Source organism: Mustela nigripes, chromosome X (assembly GCF_022355385.1).
Source record: "Mustela nigripes isolate SB6536 chromosome X, MUSNIG.SB6536, whole genome shotgun sequence".
Taxonomy (NCBI): Eukaryota; Metazoa; Chordata; class Mammalia; order Carnivora; family Mustelidae; genus Mustela; species Mustela nigripes.
In genome coordinates, this window is record NC_081575.1 from 5,269,776 (window position 1) to 5,288,398 (window position 18,623).

The following is an 18,623-nucleotide window of genomic DNA, read 5'->3' on the forward strand; positions in this document are numbered from 1 at the left end:
CCTCTTTTGGTAACAGATGTCAACCTTGGTTAGATTCCACTCAACTTATTAGTGCATGGCTTTTAGCCAAAAGCAATTCACATTTGCAGAAGTGTACTATCACATATGTCTTAATAACAGAAATGTGTTTTTAAAAAAAATGTATGTGATAAGTCACATATGGTAGAAGAAATCTGTACATCTCTCAGGCCTTGTTGTCACAATGAAAGCTTGAAGATAATTGCTGCAGAACATTAACATACAAGTGAAAGTCTCTCTGACATGTTAAAGAGCCACAGTTTGAACAAACTAATCAAGATCGGATACCTGCACAGCTCCAGCAGACTTAGAAATACACCAGCATCTCTTGTCCTGATCACTGATCTTAAGAACATGCAATTTTGATTCTTACTCTCAGAGGTAATATTTAATGTTCCAAGGTAAAATCATTAGTGTATCCAGATACATTATGTGCTTACATTCACTAAGCATATATTTAATTTCTCCTTTATATGGCATGTAATTAATGTGTACCACAGTCTCCCTATTGTGATGAAAGAGGCTTACGACCATGAAGGTATTAAGAGTAAACTGAACAAGTGGCTGAGAAATAGGGAAGAGGAGGCAAACCTTTAGAGAGGAAAACAGGCAAACTAAATGGATATTGTGAATCATTGACCATAGCTCTAATGGAAAGTATGCTCAGGCTGAGTTAGATCTTGGGAAGTGACAGAATTCAAGAATGTGCATATGCCTTTTGGAAGCGATTCATCCACTCACAACTTGGAATACATCACTGAACTGTCAATGGATCTCATATCCAGAATGACTTCAAAGATAGTAAACTCAGAGCCATCTCTTTGCTCTGAATGAGAACTGGGTGGTGTATCAGCCCCAGAAAGTCCAGAACACAGGAAAAGGGCTTGGTGAATGCCTGTTCTATGTTTAAAATGACAAAAGAGAGAGAGAGAGGGGTGATAGTTTAACCCTTACAGTCAGGGAAAAGCTCACCTCTGTGCCTTTTTCTTCCTGACCAACGAGAGTAGGAGCCAGCAAAGGCTTGCTGTAATGGGTCAGATAGTAAATAGTTTCACCTTTGTGATTTGTACAATCTCTGTCGCCACTAATCTCTGACACCATAGTACAAAAGGAGCCACAGACAATATGGAAACAAATGAGTGTCGCCATGTGTCAACATAACTTTTTTTAAAGACCCTGAAATTTGAATTTCATATAATTTTCCCATGTCACAAACGATTCTTTTGATTTCTTTCTGCCGCCATTTGCCAAACTCTGCACCAGAGGATGACATCCAATCACACATATGATCATATGTGCCACTCTGTGTGCAGGCTATAGTTGCAAATGCCTCCAGACCTCGACTTTTCTAGCAAGCCCGTACACATTTTTCGTTGTATGCACAATCGAATGTTAATTCTGACATACAAGAGCAAGCCGGTACCCATCAGAAGCAGAGCAGCGAGAATGAACCGGAGCAACATGGTGTGAGTCAAGAATAGGAGGAGAATGAATGGATGACTTGATCAGTTACAACACATAGCCCCTTCCAATCTGACACTCTAGCGTGGGACCACCAGTCTCATTAAGCCTCTAGGCCAGTTCCTGGAAGGACTGCTCTCTGGGATGTGTCTAATTTGTTTACCTCATCATTCATTCAGGAAAGCATGTATTGGGGGTTTCAGTGCACCATGTGTAAGCGAAATTCTCGGTCAGACATCCAAAATAATAAAAGGACCACTATACATAAAACTTCAAAAAACCCTGCTTCTCCTTTGCTATCAGGCAGTGTTCACGAACTGTGTACTGGGATCTATGTCCCTGAGCTGAGGTCCTGAAGAGGTCTTCTTCTTCAAGTGCCCAGTGGTTGTGGCTGGGCAGGTGGTGTAGGTATCACGAGCCATGTCCAATAGGAAACCCAAATGCACACCGAGAAGGGCACCTTATTCAATTAGAAGGCAATTCTGAACACCTACCAGTTGATCACAACTGAGGCTTATTACTAAGCAGATTTTTAAGTCTATTTAAAAGTAAAAAGCTCCATATTCTATTACCAATCCTTTGTTTTTTCTAGTTTTCCTGTTTTCTCTTTATGCTATTCCTTAAAGCACTTGACATTAGAGTCTGCATTGTGAATTAACCAGAGCTTACAAAAAATATAATTACCTGTAGGGTCAAATCCTCACAAGGAACAGAGACAAAATTTGTCCCACTTCCAGGCCACAAGAGTCCGATTTTATGCAGCCCCACACACTACCAATGGGCTGTCTTGTGCATGCCAAGTTGGAGCCTGGGACTTACTTCCTATCAGGAGGGCTTGAACTTGGAGATGTTTGTCCCACTGAGGGCCTCCAGCCCTTTCCCCATCCCTTGTGACCTAGGGCAAACATTTGCACACGGGGGGACTAGAGGAAAGGGTGCAATTGGACTAGGGGAAAGAAGATCGCTAATGGCCCACCCAGGGACCAGCAGTCCTGGCCTTGGACTCATTAGCACCATCCTCTAATCCCACCACAGGTGTACAGTAGAGAAGCCTTCAGGGCACAAACAGAAAAGAAATCAGGCTGCAGGGGAGATTTCAACCCCAATCAAACAACCAGACAAAAACTCAGCAACCGGAAATACTCCCATAGGATGACTAGAGCACAATATATCTCCAGACTACAGATGCTTCTCCAGACACTACAAAAGTTGATACAGTATATTCTGCAGCCTATGAAAAATTAAATTTAAAAACAAAGTACACAGAACCTTTTGGAAAAATGAATTAGAGTTTGGATATAATGGTGGGCTAAACACTACTCTGGTGACTTGGAAAAGCAGCCTCCATGTCACTGGTATTAGCTGATCCATTCTCTAAGAAACAATTAAAAACCAATGCACTCCCTACTTCTGCATTTGGTACCCACTACCATGGAAGTCGGCCATCATAGATTAACACGGAGTTCCTAGAGATGTGACATCGCAAGGCCTATGATAACCCAGCAAGGAGAGCAGGGCTTCCCTAGGCCACATGGCTGGTGGGCCCAGTCCGCATAACACTGCGATCAGATGTCACAAACCCAAACAATAAGACAAACATCCTTCTTAATTTGAAAGTCTCCTTTCTGGAAGAGTTGGGATATCTAAGATATACTATATTTAAAAGAGTGCTGTGTTGCTTGTTTATAATTTAAGAGTATCCCATAAAATGCCTTGGAAACAGCTCTCTGTTAGTTAGAAAAGCCTTTGGTTAAATATATTTTTACGAGCTTTTCATTAACAGAGAAGCAAGGACTTGATGCCAAGGTGCCAAACCTCCCCACGTGGCTGGAAATCACTTGGCACATTTTCAGCCATTTCAGTCCCTGTCATAGGTCCAAGGTTTGCAATTAAAAATATAATCTTTTTCGCATGTGCAAGACCCAAAGGCTTGAAGTACCATGCACTGAATAGGATTATAATAGTATGTGGCAGCTCTTCACGGAGGGCACATATTAATTTATGTAAACTGGGCACAACCTGGGGCACTGCCTCATCAGGATCACAGGCACAAATCAAATCAAAATAAAAGCTGATCCCTACTCAACTGGAGATTGGGGTTTTGTGTTTTGGTGGTCCCTCCTCCTTCTTTGTTTTGGTTTCTTGAGAGGAACTAAAAATTCAAGGTCTCTTTTGTGACATGTGCATGGGGTCCACTCAAATCAAAATTTCCAACTAATAAAAAAATAACTTACTTTACAGGATTATTCTTAGGTTTTGCCTTTTCAACAGCCTGTAAACAGAAAAAAAAAAAATGCAATTAGACAACATTAGCAGGCATAATCTTCACAACTAGTTACCAAAACAATAAGCAATATAAATTGCTCTTCCGAAACAGAAGGAGCTAACGGAAGCAGGCTGCTTACGATAAGCAGACTGGAGACATGGAGCAATTTTCCTTTCCCGGGGCACATGGGTACCTGTCTAAGTGCAGCTTTCAGACACAGGCACTCATTCCTCTCTCCACCTTGCACTCAGATATTAGCCCCTGGGTGGGCCTGCTTGGATTGTTATGATGGGGGGGTGGGGGGAAAGCAGGTACGTGGTGGGGGGGTTGTCATGGGCACATCCAGGACTTTCAGATTTGTGGTGGGGACCCATTTACCCTGAGCAACTCCTGACCCCTGGCTGCACCTGCATGGTGAGAGCAAGGCCAAAGTAGCCACTTCTAAAATGATTTTTATTAGTGTATACTACAAAAGGCCAAGGGATGACCGACCCCTCAGATCAATCTCCTCTGGTGGAACCTTTAAGAAAACACACACCAAATCACTGAAATGAGGAGACCTCTGGGCCTCTCGGCCTGTGTCACCTTAGACACGGAGCCTGGCTCCAGTTTATTGCTGAACCCATTGATCTGTGTACAGTCCATTTATCATTCATGAAAAGAGCTAGTGATCTTCACAGTATATTAGAAGAAACAACTCAGATCATCTGTCAACAGCCCTCTTATTTCTGTTTCCCTCTCCACAGGGATTGCATCTCCTTGGATTCTTCTGGAATTAAAATGTTGCTAAGCAACACAGCTGGGGGCACTGATGGCAGAATGGCTACATTCTATCAAACTGTTTAAGCACCTGGAGGGTTTTAGCGATGATTTTTTTCATACTTCTGTAGCATAATTATGTAATCAGGACCAAACTTGTACTCCCCTAGACTTTTGCAGACTATAGAAATAATGTGTAATATGGGGAGCATTTAAGCAGCAGCTTGGTACTCTCTGGGGTCTTCAGACCCTTTCAAGAAGCATCTGTTTGGAGACCTTTATATTTGTGAATCCTGCAGGTGGGCGATGGCAGCTCCTTGTAACACCAGACTTGGCATTCTGGGTAACCGGTGTGGAAGGAAGTATTCCGGACTTTCTACTCACAACAGCTCAAGACACTCTGGAGCCATTTTTTTAAATAAATGAAACACTTCTCAAGCTTAGAGATTAGCACTGGAAATTCAAGTCCTTCTCTATTAAATCTCAGGTTCTGTTGCTAGGTAAATATCCATTAATATTTGGGCACTTTCTTTGGCTCTCAGTGGCAAAAATCATCTTCTCACCATCTGTGCCTGAGGTTGAAGTTTGGCCAACGGTGGAGCAGCAAGGAAGCGAGAGCGGGAGGTAGCAGGTGAAAATGATACAATAAGCAATGTGTGTGTGTGGTCAGCCCAAGTCACATCTCACAGGTAGGCAGGCTACAGAAGTGTGTCTCTGAGCAGATCTGGCCCTGGAACGGATGCGAGAAGGAACAGGTGGACGCTGGTGTGGAGGCGGGCTGGGCCCAGTCTGCCCAGCTGTGCACACCCACACTTGCCTTCTCTATCACCCTTTCTCCCCTACTCCTCGCTGTTTCGGAATGGCGTATGGTAGTGAGATGAAGACATGTCACTGTGGAAATCACAGGGACCCATGTTCCCTTGTCTGTTACAATCCAAACAGGTCTGTTCTTGGAAGACTTTGGTTATTGTAAAGGCACTAGCATGGTGTTCGAGGGGTTTCCTTTGAAAGCACACAGAATGTGATAGCCTGGGCATGCCACTGGCAGAAGACAGGGAGGGAGAAATCACAGTGACATTGCTTAACCTAGCTTTCATTCAGTGACATGGTTTTTGAAAATGTCTTCTCTTTTCTGTGCTTCAGGACTGTCAGTTAGACCCAGTTAGTTTTCTCTGATCAGGAGGAACATAATCATGTCCAAGGCCAGGTTTTTTTGAAACCTATGTCTTTTCATACAGCCATCATAGGAAAATAACTTCATTCAAATTAATGCTTTCTGGGCTGCTTGGCTATTGATTGAAAATGTCTCTGCTGAGAAGTTCTCTTTTCTTTGGAAATTAACTTGGGACCATTCCAGAGAGCCAATCGCTTTAGTCAGACGTGCTCACATCATCCTCCTGTGTGCTCATCACCTTTCATGTCTAAGCTAAATGGTTACAGGGAGTCGCCACCAGACCTGAGACAGAGCTCACAATGTGCGTTCTTTGTTCCTGCTTTAATGTGATACTGTGTTCCGCCTGCTATAATTATTCAACTCAGCGACTGTGAGAGAAAGTTAAGTGAATTATCTGTGGGAAAACTATATATGCCTTTAAGGTCTAAGAAGTAGTCTAAAAAAAAATGCAAGAAGAACATTCCTCTTTTGAGATAATGGGACATGAAAACACCAGCCCAAGTTCCGAAACATGCAAAAGGAGGGGAATCAAAATGAAATGATCTCATGTAATTTGCCACACATTAAGAGGGTTGCATATTGGGATTACAGCTCATTTTGAGTTTAAAAACATACATTAAAGTAATTTAAACTGATTGGAAGATGGAGGCTAGATAGTTAACACCCATGCCGCTTTAATTTGCAACATCTATATGCTTTCTAAAAGCTATAGTCTACTTATTTTGTGCCACATTTCCCTAACATGATACTTATCTTACCATTAAGGAAGCTCCAGTATAAGAAAGGATGATATGATAAATTAAAATGCTAGAAAACAGATTCCACTGTTTGTGGTGAAAGGCCGTGGGCTACAGTGGAAAGAGTGATGGGCGGGGAATTCAGAAACTTGGGTTCAGCTCCCAGCTTTGCCACTTACTATCATCAGGATGTTAGCAAGGCGGCTGACACTTCTGAGTCTGTTTCCTCATTTAAAAAATGAAGATAATCATTCCTGTCCCATCTATATCAAGTGTGGGTGGGAGCAGCCAACATCCACGGTGGCACCCTAGAAACCATCATGCGCCATGCAAATGCAGTGTGGACTGTGCCTGCTTTTGGGCTTTGGGGCACACATCTGCATGGCCAGAGAGTTTATGTGCTTGATGACTTCTGGGCAGGGTTGTGGTATTGAACCCATACAGTTATTCCAACCAGGCTTCTGGGAGCCACTGTGTTCCTCTCTCCATGTCAGGAGCAGTTCTGGGCTAAATAGAATGCTTCTGTCTGGAAAGTCCTACTCGAGAGAGATCTGGGTATGTTTAGAGCCTGACCTGTCTGGGCCAGCAGGAGAGACCCCTGTACTTTTGCACAGGCCTCTGGCCTGAAACTTCTTCGGGTCTGGTGCTGGTGGCCAAGAGGCCAGGGCACCTGAGGTGTCATGGGGACACAAATGCAGGTGCATATTCTCAAATCTCTCTGTCTCCCTCCTTCTCCCCCACCCCTCCTCCTCAAGGAAGCCTAGGAAACCTCCATCCTTTCCAGTGATTTCTTCATCAGCGGTCCCCCCTTTCACATCTCACTCCAGGAGGATTGTGCTTTGCTTTTTCACTAACATTTGACCCTGCGGTTGAGAAGCCCTGAGGTGAGCCTCCTCTGTCATATGGTATCTTGGAAAATTATATACCAAGGGAGAATGCACTTCTCTCATTCCAAGGAATGTGTATGAACGGATTCTTCTCTTATTACTAGCCTTGTACGATCCATGGTATCCTGCTAAGCAGCAAATTTATTTCCTCAGGAGGGATGATGTGGCTAAGGACATGCTCATAGTTGCTCATAGTTGCTCACTCATTAAAACTGTCTTCCTAAAAATAAGAAGGATCTTGTCTTTCTTCTATGCAGAGAAATTTCTGGTTCCACCAAGGTCCAAGCAATTCAGGGACAATACCGAATTATGTGAACCATAAAAACTGTAGAGCTGTCATAAGAAAATAGAAGGAAAGAAAGAAGGAAGAAAAGAAAATTGCTGTCTCTTGAGTCCCATCCTCCATGGCAAACATAACATCATGTGTTTTTAGGGAGAAAATGCTACATATACTTGTTTGACATCTTCTAAAAAAGGATCTAACTTTAAAAAAGTTCTTTGTTGATTCTGTCCCAGTGTTATTCTAATCCAACAAACATACATACTACATTTATTTTTTAAAATGAGAGACTCTTGGTCCACCTGGTGGCTCAGTCGGTTAAGTGTCTGACTCTTGATTTAGGCTCAGGTCATGATTTTGGGGACCTGGGATAGAGCCTTGCATCTGGCCCTATGCTCAAGCTGGGTGTCTGCTTAAGATTCCTTCTCTTCCTCGCCTTCTGCTCCTCTCCTCCTCATGAGCTTTCTCTCCCTCTCTCTCTCAAATAAATAAATAAATCTTTAAAAAATTTAAAAATGAGAGGATCTTTTTGGGTTTTTAAGAAGCATGTCCTCAACCAAGATATCTGGACTTACCATAATACCTTCCCCTTGCCCCCAGATTGGCAGAAAACAGACCCAATACAATATGTTTCCTCTTTGTTGATACTGTAGAGGTGAGCACTTAGAGGGCCTAGACATATTGTAGTGGTGGAATCATTTGACAAGGCTATGTATTCAGGTGCTGCTTTTTTCCTTAGTCAGTAATCATGCTGTCAATCAAGCAAAAAATGTGATTCTATGAGCCTTGCTCTCTATAGCTTTTACCTTGCCTGCTTCTAGGTTTTTTTTCCTGGTGTTCTGCTAGCAGATACACTCAAATTGGGTCTAATCAATACATTTCTTGATTAAAAAAAAAAAGAAGTCAATCATTCAGATAATTTTAAATAACTACGCATTGGGCATTATGGAAATGAGGCAGAAGAACAATCAATTCCATTGCTTTTGAGTTTCTATGTTTTGTCTTTTTTTATCTTTTCACAGGACCGTTCTGTGAGACACAGCCATGCCTTAACCTAATGATATGTATTGGTAAATTGTATTGGTCGCTTAAGTTCAGAAGGGAAAACTCTTCTATTAACAAATGAACTCATCATTAGGGTATTCAGATGGTCTAAAATCAATCTACAGAACTGGTTAAATCAATTAAAGAGACATACTGAGAACACTTGCCCAAATATAAAAATGAATTGCTTAATTACAGCATTTAAATAGATTTCACTGGAATAAGTAGAACAGCCAGAGGCTTATATTATCTCCTATAGGCTGGGGTTTCAGCTGGGAGCACACACATGCAGAGTCAGAATTGCAGATTAAGGGGAGAAAATGTGACTCAGTCTTTTCCAACACCTGGATGCCTGCCTGAATCTCGGACTACATAAATAGGGCCTGAAATCTTCAGGAAAACACCACCTATTGTATTTTCCCCTTTGGATAGAGACCCGGAAGGAAATGTGGAAATGTCAGGTGTTTTAACCCTGAACTTCCATGTTCCCTCTCCTTAGAGTATTGAGCTTCTCCCATTTCAATTTAATTTGCTGTGTTCCATGCATCTATGAAGTAGGCCTGACTGGCAGAGCTTGGAGGAAACTCATCCCAGGTGGAGGGCACCCCGTCTTGTACCTAATAGTCACTTAATAAACACTGACTAGATAAACAAGTGAGGAATGAGCATGGAGTCTGAGCAGTCTCAGCCCTGCTGTGGACGCAGGAGGCAAAGCTGAGCTCCAGGATGCATGTGTCTGGATTGGAGGTGCCACAAAGGCCCCTGAGACTCATCTTCACACCCAGAGAGGATGAGGAGTCCAGGGTGCCTAACTCCATCCTCATTACCACTCCCCTAGACATCAGACATCGGTAACTGCCCCTTCACCACACTGTCGGTCTTACGTTGATGCTCCACTTTCACCCTGACTTTCTCAGAGTCCTTTATGGTTTCCCACCACTCGCTGAATTCCTATTCAGCTTTACCCACCTAGGTTCAAGTCCCTGCCAGTGCTGGCCAAACAGCAGCCCCTGAGTGGGTCCTGCTTGGGCCCGTGAGTGGAGTTTGACAGGAGCCTGTCAAGTGTCTTTAGCAAGACCCATGTGTCAGCTGGCGATTTGGTTTCTAACTAAGGTTTTGATCTGTTGTAACTAAATGAAAAATGCACAGTCTTTGGGGGAAGATGCAAAGACTTATAGATAAAGACTTATTTATTCTCTCCATTACAAGGGTCAGTGTAAGAGGCACTCGGTTACTCTGTTCCCCCATGGTGTATGGGTTTGAAACTTGAATTTTCTTCCCCCCCCTTCCCTGACCAATCCAAGCCCTCTTGCCCCTGGTACTAGAGCCCCCCCCCCTTGCAAAAGGACCTGTATCTTGTGGTGGGAGATGATCAATACCTAATAGAGATGCTCTCCTTACCACATGTGACCAGGAAAATGGGAAGGATATTCTTAGTGCATAGTAGGTACCCAATGGTATAAAAGTATTCTACAACCTACATGGGAGTGAATACTGATGATGCATCCTTAGCATGAACATCCTAATGTATTCAGGCTTTCTGTCCCTTTAGAGCATGTTATACTCCAGGTAAGCACACCATAGCCATCGTTATCCATATACCTGTATTAGAAAACCCACTAGTCTCCCACCTGAGAATCTCCTTTCCTCTCACACTGCTACCACATTTGCAATACTTCTAACACCAGATGTGTGAGGGGCTGTCCCCACACCAAGCAGTTCTGTGTCACACTGGCAGGGCATCCTACAATTTCACTCATTTCTGACATGCTCTCCCTAGGGATGATGTCAGACTCTGGAGGCAAAGGGCTCCATCCCACAACACTGGCTCCAACTTCAGATACTCCTGGTAGGCCCAGGTTGTAACCTTTCATTCTAACCAATTAGCTATTAACCAGATATTCCCACGACTCCCTTCTCAGGTTCGACTAACTGGCTGGAGGGGCTGACAGAACTTGGGCCAACAGTTTACTCATGTCTACCACTTCATTGAAGGACATGGTTGAAGAGAGAGATGGACAGCCAGGTGAAGAGATACACAGGGTGAGTTCTGGATGGGTCCTAAGTGTCAGAGCTTCTATACTTGTGGACTCAGGGTTCATCACCCTCCTGGGATGTGGGTGTGTTCACCCACCTGGAAACTTTCCAAATCTACACTATTGGGATTTTATGGAGGCTTTGTCACATAAGTACAATTAATTATTAATTCAGTTTCTGGGCTCTCTCCCCTCTCCAGAGAAATGTGTGTGTGTGTGGCAGGGGTGAGTGGGAGAAGAGGGCTGAAAGTTACAAGCCTCTAGTCATGACTTGGTCTTTTTGGTGAGAAGCTCCCATCCAGGAGCCCATGCAGAATCACCTCCTCAGAACACTCCTATCATCCAGGAAATTCTAAGGGATTTCATGCCCTGTATCAGGAACTGGGGTCAAAGACCAAATGTCAGAACAAAAGATGCTCCTAGTGCTCTTATCAAATTAGGAAATGACAAGGGTCTTAAGAGTCCCATGACAGGAACCAGGCACAAAGACCAATATATCAATATACATTTTCTATTATCTCACAACACCAAATACCAAATGACTTCTCTGTGCCCCAGTGTACTTACTGGTAACATGAGGCAGCTGGAGCAAAGGCTCTCTATGGTCATTCTAAGGTCTGGTATTCTACATTCATACAAAGTACTGTAGTATCTCTATATACATATGACTCAGGGATAAATATGGAACCTGAGCCTACCTCCATTAGCAATAGACAAGATTTATTACCAAGTTCATAAATGTTTCTATCTGATGTTCCGGAGAGTCCTGTGTGGTACTCTGTGAAATATGGGTTATGCCATCCCATAGATTCTGGAAGTGTCTGCTGCTTTTTATCTGTCCATCTACTTGAATTCAGAATAGTTAATCTTAGGTTGGTAGCTAATCTCAAATTTGGATACCTCTTCTGTGTATTTACAATGCCTAAGCTCTTTGCTTTTACTAAATAAATAGGGAAAAATATATATGGCTGTTTAGGAATAAGATAGATTCTGTTTCCCATTCAGGACAATGTCATGGGTGTTTGTAGCCTGCCTGGTACCTTTTCCAACAGATGGTAGATATTTCGGGGACGAATAAAGCCTTCTTGGTCCCTAAATCAAAGCCCCAGTATATTTTGCAAAGCCAGCGCATGAATTTCAAAATCTCACATTTTCAGACGGGTGGTGTTTTATTACCCAGCTTTTACTGGAGATGTTCATATTGCTCTGGTATATGTTAGAACCCTGGTTAAATTCAAGACTTGGAAACTTCCAATAAACTTCCGGTACCTGTGGTACACTGTCTGGAGTTTATTGGAGAATGACTGAGCCAGGACCTCCAGGCTCCAAGCATGGATCTGGGACCCAAACTGGAGCAACGAAGGGGACTAAGAGAAAGAAAACGATTGGACCAACCCAGGGATAGTGACAAGGGTAACTTTAATTCAAGTCAACTTAGGGATCCTCCGCTTCCCAGAGGTGGCTGCTACCCCTGCCTCTGCCTTCGCAGATAGCTCCCTATTCTACATGAGGTTCACCTTTTCTGAAATAACGGGTCAGACCCATTTTTGCTTCTAGTTGGCTCTTAGGGTGTGCAGCGTACCCTCACCCATGTCTGAGTTCAACTCTCTGTGGGAGTGTTCAGCTAAGCAAAGGGCCAGTGGCTTGCAGTTGGAATGCTCAGAGATGGATACTTCATAAGCTGTAGTGGACATTATCCAGTATCTGCTCATCAACTGTGACAAGCACCACATGTAAAAACAAGGTGATTCTCTGCATGTCTGTGTGCTCTAAGCATTTTATTGAGATCACAATAAAAAGGCAATCTATGGAGATTACAAGTCAAAATATTTGGTACTAAAAGTAGAAGAGCTAATTACAATGAAAAAATCAGCACATGGGTTTCTAAACAGTCACAGACTTGCCTGGAGCATATTAAAAATCACATCATACAAGCCCTAAGCAGTTTCTTATTAATCTAGTCTCTATGCTAATACAGCCAAATGGGAAACACAATCTTGGGAATATGAAGGCCAATGTTATTCTATTAACCTTATGTTATCCTATTTACTTTCCTATCTTTAATGAATAAATTAAAATGTCTTCTCATTCTCTAATTGCTGCATAGAGTATGACAACGTACGGATTTTATTCAGCTATATTCCACAGCCTTAACTGCCCAAACTCTGTCATTTTGTGGGGGGTTTCAACGAAAGGCAATGAAAGATAAACTGTTTACATTACGAGACTCTATCAAAGTTATTTTGCACCTGGCTTCATCCTAATCCATCTGCTGTTTCTCTGGCTTTGACAGGCTGACCTCTCTTGCTGTGTATGCCATGTTGATGTCATTGCTGAAGGGGGCCTTCCCCAGCCTTTCTGCTGATAACAAAGTAAATGGAAATACAGAGAAACCCCGGGGAGGTAACAACTTGTTCAGCATGATGAGGGAGAACTGTAGCTAAAACAAGAGGACGGATTACAGCAGGGAAGAGTGTCTGTTGTCAAAACGAATGCCTTCGCGACAGCACATCAGCTTCCCAAGAGCCGTCTGAGAGCAGGAGCAAAATGCATTGCATTGTTTTCATTAGCAAACTTTAAACGTGAACATGGGCTTGAGTTTCAGCTGACTACTGTGCTTCGAAAGTGTAAGGGGCATCCCAGGTATAAGGAACACATCCCCCCAAAGCGGCCAGAATATTCGAGACTTCTGCTACCATAGAGTTCAGCTCATCTGCAATATGATCTGAGAACGACCTGGTCACGGAGCTGTCCCAACAATAATAAAAACAAACAAGTAAAACTGGATCAAATACAAAACCCAAATCAAGAACCTGGGTTAAAAACAAGCTACGTGTGTGTGAGGTAATGACAATCTTGAGCGAAAAAACACAATTAAGAAGTGGAGAGAAGACACAATTGTTCTGTATATGTTAACGTGTGTGAGGTGCAGAAAAAGAAAAAAAAGATCCGGTTAAATAAAATGAGGAACAAGGGGGCTACTTGCAACAACATATCCAGACACAACTCATTAGAATGCCTTTGTGCTCAAAGCAAATCTGAATTGTTCTGCTGTTTTTAAAGCATCAATACCACTCTAAGCTCTGGCTGGGCTCAAGAGTTGAGCCTAGACCCTGACCCAACATTTCCCATCACAGTACTCACTTTCTATACTTCTTATGGAGCTAAATGAAGTCCTCTAACATTTCCATCTAATTCGCATTAATAACAAGATGGTATTAATAATTAAAATGCTCTGAAGGTGGTTTCGAACAATACCCATTTCTTTACAGCCTTTGTACTTCTAAAGTCTGCTGCTTCTGATCCCAGTCTGATATGGCCAGGGCCTGAGAGCCCAGGGCCCCTCAGACCATCCTGCTGGTAGAGTATGATGACGCACGGCCAGAGCTGCGCATATCCAACAACAAGATCATCAGTCAGTGAAATGTTAAGTGGACGTTTACCTGGTTCTGCGGATATATGTTGGAGGGAGCTCTGGAGTTTGGCCACCACACATTCTAGAAGTCTTTGGAATAGGTCAAATTGTGGATAGCTTAAAACTTTAAAGACAGCAATTTTAATAAACCTGTCAATACAATTTCTTTGTTAAGAAAACATTTGAGACTGATTAGGCTGCTTATATCGAAAGAGAAGTGCAAGGTCTCTATCTTTAGATCTTTCATTGAACTGCCAGCACAGCATGAATAACTGCTCCTTAGCTTTAAATGAAAATTGATTCCAGGTTTAACTCCTCATTTTCAGGGGTCCTCGAAGTCCCAAGAAGCACACAAAGACACATTTGACCCAAAGGAAAACTGGACCAGGTTTCATATCTGTGATGATCAGAGCGGCAATTGCGTTAGTGATAGCCAGCTTTGAAAAATGAAACACATTGCAACACGGATATTTATGCATATGCTAAGTACAGAACACTGTATCCCATTTGAACCCTGTTCTGAAACATTCCAGTGTCCAAGGTCAACTTCAAGGATTATTTCCCAAACTGGGGAAGGTCCAAGAGAAAGCCATGATGAGTATAGCATCACAGCATGTCCTGTCTTTCTCTAGGGCAGAGGGAGAGAAAGAAATATAATGAAAAGGTGATGACTCAGCTGTCCACCTGTGTCAGTTTCTGAAGAGAAACTCTTGTTTAGAGTCACGTGATTTTCCTGGAAGAGACTTGGAGCATTGTCATTGGCAACCTGGCCTTTTCTTCCTGTGACTTCTGATTTGAAACTTGTCAGAGGTCAGAGGGGATGAAAGGTCATTCACATCCAGTGAAGGCCTTTGGATGGGGACAGTTAGGATGTTCAGTCCTGTTCCTAGCAGATCGCTATAGACACCAAAGCCAAAATGAAGGTCTAGGTACCAATGGCTCCTAAAGAGGGGACTTCCAATCAGTGTTTAAGAGGGCCACGAGGAAGGCTTATCTGTAAATGTTTATAAGCTCACAACTACTTCTTGCTTCCAGGGCCCAGCAAGAGGGAATAAGTTGTCATTCTTCCTTAACTTGGATCTCCCAGTTCAATCTCCGCTTCAGATGAGAAGCTCAGTTGATGAAAGCATGACTGGGCTAAGAGCGGTACACCATGGAGAGCAGCCAATGCACCAACCAGGATTATCTGATGGTCCCAAGACTGACACGGAGTTACCGAACACACATCCTAAAAACCCAGATGACTGGGGCCAGTGGACCCACAAATGCCACTCCTTCAGGTAAACACAGAATAAAACAACTTGAGAAGCTGAAAAAACAGAGCGTGTTTATTTAATCACATAGAGAGGAATTCAATGTGCAAAATCTATTTTCAGTTATTGTTGATTATTGCTTTAAACATTTCCATTAAAAAGTAATGTCACATCTGTCAAAATCAATGATCTAGGGTTTTTTGGTTTTATTTACCAATGCTGTGCTTGTCCCTGGCATAGTAAATGCAGAAAGCAGGAATAACAGACCCTGGAATTTCAGTGTGTATTTTGCATCAGCTCTAAAGCCCATGGCTCACATAGGAGAGGGACTGCTTGCATCCAGGAAGGTACAGCAAGCCCCTGGGAGATGAAGGGTGATTGATCTTGACAAGGCCCCACCTTGCAAAAATGCAACTGTTACATATTAACAAAAACGCAAGTGGATAAAGGAGAAGAAAGTAAGAGGGAGTCAGGTGTTGGCCACATAACATTGCAAATGACCTCAATTTTATTGTATTGTAATTTTTTTTCAATTTTAAAATTATACCAAGTTTTGGGGCTTCCGATATGGTGAACAACTATGTATGAGAATGGAGTAGGTGAGCCCTGAGAGTTTTTCCTAAGCTTTTCTTTGTTGACTCTTCATAACACATTTAGTGAATTTGGAATTCTGTATTTTTTTTTAAGATTTTAAGTATTCATTTGAGAGAGGGGAGAGAGAGAGCACAAGTTCAGGGGTTCGGGGGTGGTAAGGAGCAGAAGGAGAAGCAGAGTCCCCGCTGAGCAGGAAAAACAGGGAACCCAAAACAGAGCTCGATCCCAGGACCCTGAGTGGAAGGCAGACACTTAATGACTGAGCCACCCAGGCGCCCCTGGAATTCGGCATTTGATAATGATATTGGTATACCAGTGCATGAGCATTCCTTAAAACAGTCTGCTTTCAGTTTTCTAATGCAGTGGACTCCACTGTAAAAAGAACCTGGTCAAGTACCGACTTTTAATATAAGGCGCTCCTTGGGTACCTGAGTGGTTCAGTCCGTTAAGCAACTGCCTTTAGCTCAGGTCTGCTTCTCCCCCTCTGACCTTCTTCCCTTTCATGCTCTCTCTCTCTCTCTCTTTCTTTCCCTCTCTCAAATAAATAAATAAAATCTTAAAAAAATTTAAAAGAAAAGGCGCTCCTTCTGTGATCCTCCCCCAAGGTTACAAACATATCCTTTAGGAGCCTACATGTGGGGGCGCCTGGGTGGCTCAGTGGGTTAAGCCTCTGCCTTCGGCTCAGGTCATGATCTCAAGGGTCCTGGGATCGAGCCCCGCATCGGGCTCTCTGCTCAGTGGAGAGCCTGCTTCCCTCTCTCTATGTCTCTGCCTGCCTCTCTGTCTACTTGTGATCTCTGTCTGTCAAATAAATAAATAAAATCTTAAAAAAAAAAAAGGAGCCTACATGTGAAGTAGTTGTGTCACAGAGAAAGCGCACACACACCACCCAGAGCACGCACTACACTGCCATTCTCATGGTTCAGAAACCACCCCTTGGCCTTTTCCAACCAACAGGTCCAGTTTCACTAGAAATGCTGAAAACACATTTCTGCCATCTTTTTCATGGGAAGTGCTGGCAACACTGATAATGCAGAATAGAAGAAGAAGGTGCAGTGGCAAGTTTTGCCAACCGTCCTTGTGCCTGCAGTCCCGCGCATGCCACGGGATGCTGGGTGCCAGTTCTCGGCATGTGCTGTCGAGTGGTGCACCTGGGAGAGGGGAATGCAGCATCGCATTTATGCCCTAATTAATTAATGAACATGGGCTGTAAGCCTCGCACTGTTATCACTAAAGGAAAGTTACATTCACCTGAGACAATGCTTAGTCCAAGGGAGGGAAGGACACGCTCTTGCTTACTGACGACCCGGACGTGTGTTTGACAAGGGGGCGGAGGGAGGGGGTGAAAGCAACGTTTAAGAGCTCAGCCTCTCCTCACTGTGGCTTAATGAAACTGTGAGCTGATTCCACCTGTCCCGGAATACTGTGCCTAACTTTGCTTCCTTTCCTCTCTCCGCAGCCCAGGGAGGAAGCAGAGGGTAGGCTGGCGGATGGCAAAACCCTCCCGGCCCTTTATGTTCCCTCCCCTGAGGTCCCAAACCAAGAGTGAAGCTCTTCCTACCTGGTAGAGCTCAGTGGTGGTGCAGTGAGTGGCCAAGGTCTTTACAGGCTCAAGGTCATCTTCATCACTGCTCAGCTTCAGGTCGTCCTCAAGCATCCTACAAAAAAAGCAGGGTGATGTTCATGTTAGAAAGTGTCTTTTCTAAATCATCCTCAGATACATCTTGCAATGAGGATAAAATATTGGAGCTACAATCTGACAGCTGCAATTCTGTCAAAGGTGCAGAGGGAACCAAGATTCTTTCAGCTAATTAGATATTTGAGCACTTATATTTATGTCATACTCCGCACACATCTTCCCTCTCTATCTTCCCCTAAATCAAGGGGGAAAAAAGGACTATTTCAGCATCTCCAGAGATGACTAGAGTCTATATATTTTTACTACTGAAAGTGTAATAAATGTACTGATCAATCACTGTGGAGTGGAACGTGACACTAGATCTCTACAGGAAAACATGTTCTGCGTCTCCCATGAAAGAATTGGGCCAGGGTAACAGCCTCAAGCTCAAGAGGCTGTTGTTGTAGTCTGCTGGGGCTCTCTGGATGACAGAGGCAGAAGGCCCAGTGACCTTCTACTGCCTCACAGAGCCCTCTGCACCATGGCAGCTCTGTGGCCACAAAATACCTGAGTGAGAAATGGCTAGTTCTTAACCTTTTGATATATGACCAATTGCTTCCTGTAAAATTTGATCCAAGAGATGTAAGCCCTTGATGTGGATGAGAAATCTTTCTCTCCTAAGGCAAGACACTTGAAAAATACGTGTTTTCTACAGTGTCACCTGTTCTGTCCCCAAACTCAAGCCACACCAGGAAGAGTGACTTACTATCTTAAAATTCCAGATACACACAGCCTTCAAAGTCCAATCGGTATTAGTATTTCTATGTATTCAGTACAACTTTAGACCTTGTTCCCAGCCTTCAAACAGAAGGCAGTCCCAGTCTCCCTGGATGGATGACCATTTTCTGAGCGTGCTTTGCTCTTTCTTGCTTCCAGATGCTGAATCAGGCTCATCTCCCAGGCTAGAATTTCCTTTTCAACTCTGAAATTCCTATTTTGCTTCCATAGCTCAGCCAGATCCCACCTTCTCCACAAAAGCTTTCGAGAAAAAATCTCCACCTCCAAAAGTACACCTTTTCCT

At 43.3% G+C, this 18,623-nt stretch overlaps 1 protein-coding gene across 2 annotated transcripts in view; it reads right to left on the reverse strand.

The window, feature by feature from the left end:
- The window catches only part of AFF2 (ALF transcription elongation factor 2), a 452,568-nt gene that overhangs the window by 77,792 nt on the left and 356,153 nt on the right, over window positions 1–18,623 (reverse strand). For both annotated transcript variants that reach the window (XM_059385413.1, XM_059385412.1), the window contains exons 7-8: window positions 17,486–17,582; window positions 3,714–3,751 (exon numbers count right to left, since the gene is read on the reverse strand). In XM_059385413.1, the coding sequence (XP_059241396.1) occupies window positions 3,714–3,751; window positions 17,486–17,582 (135 nt within the window). The remainder of the gene's footprint in view (window positions 1–3,713; window positions 3,752–17,485; window positions 17,583–18,623) is intronic.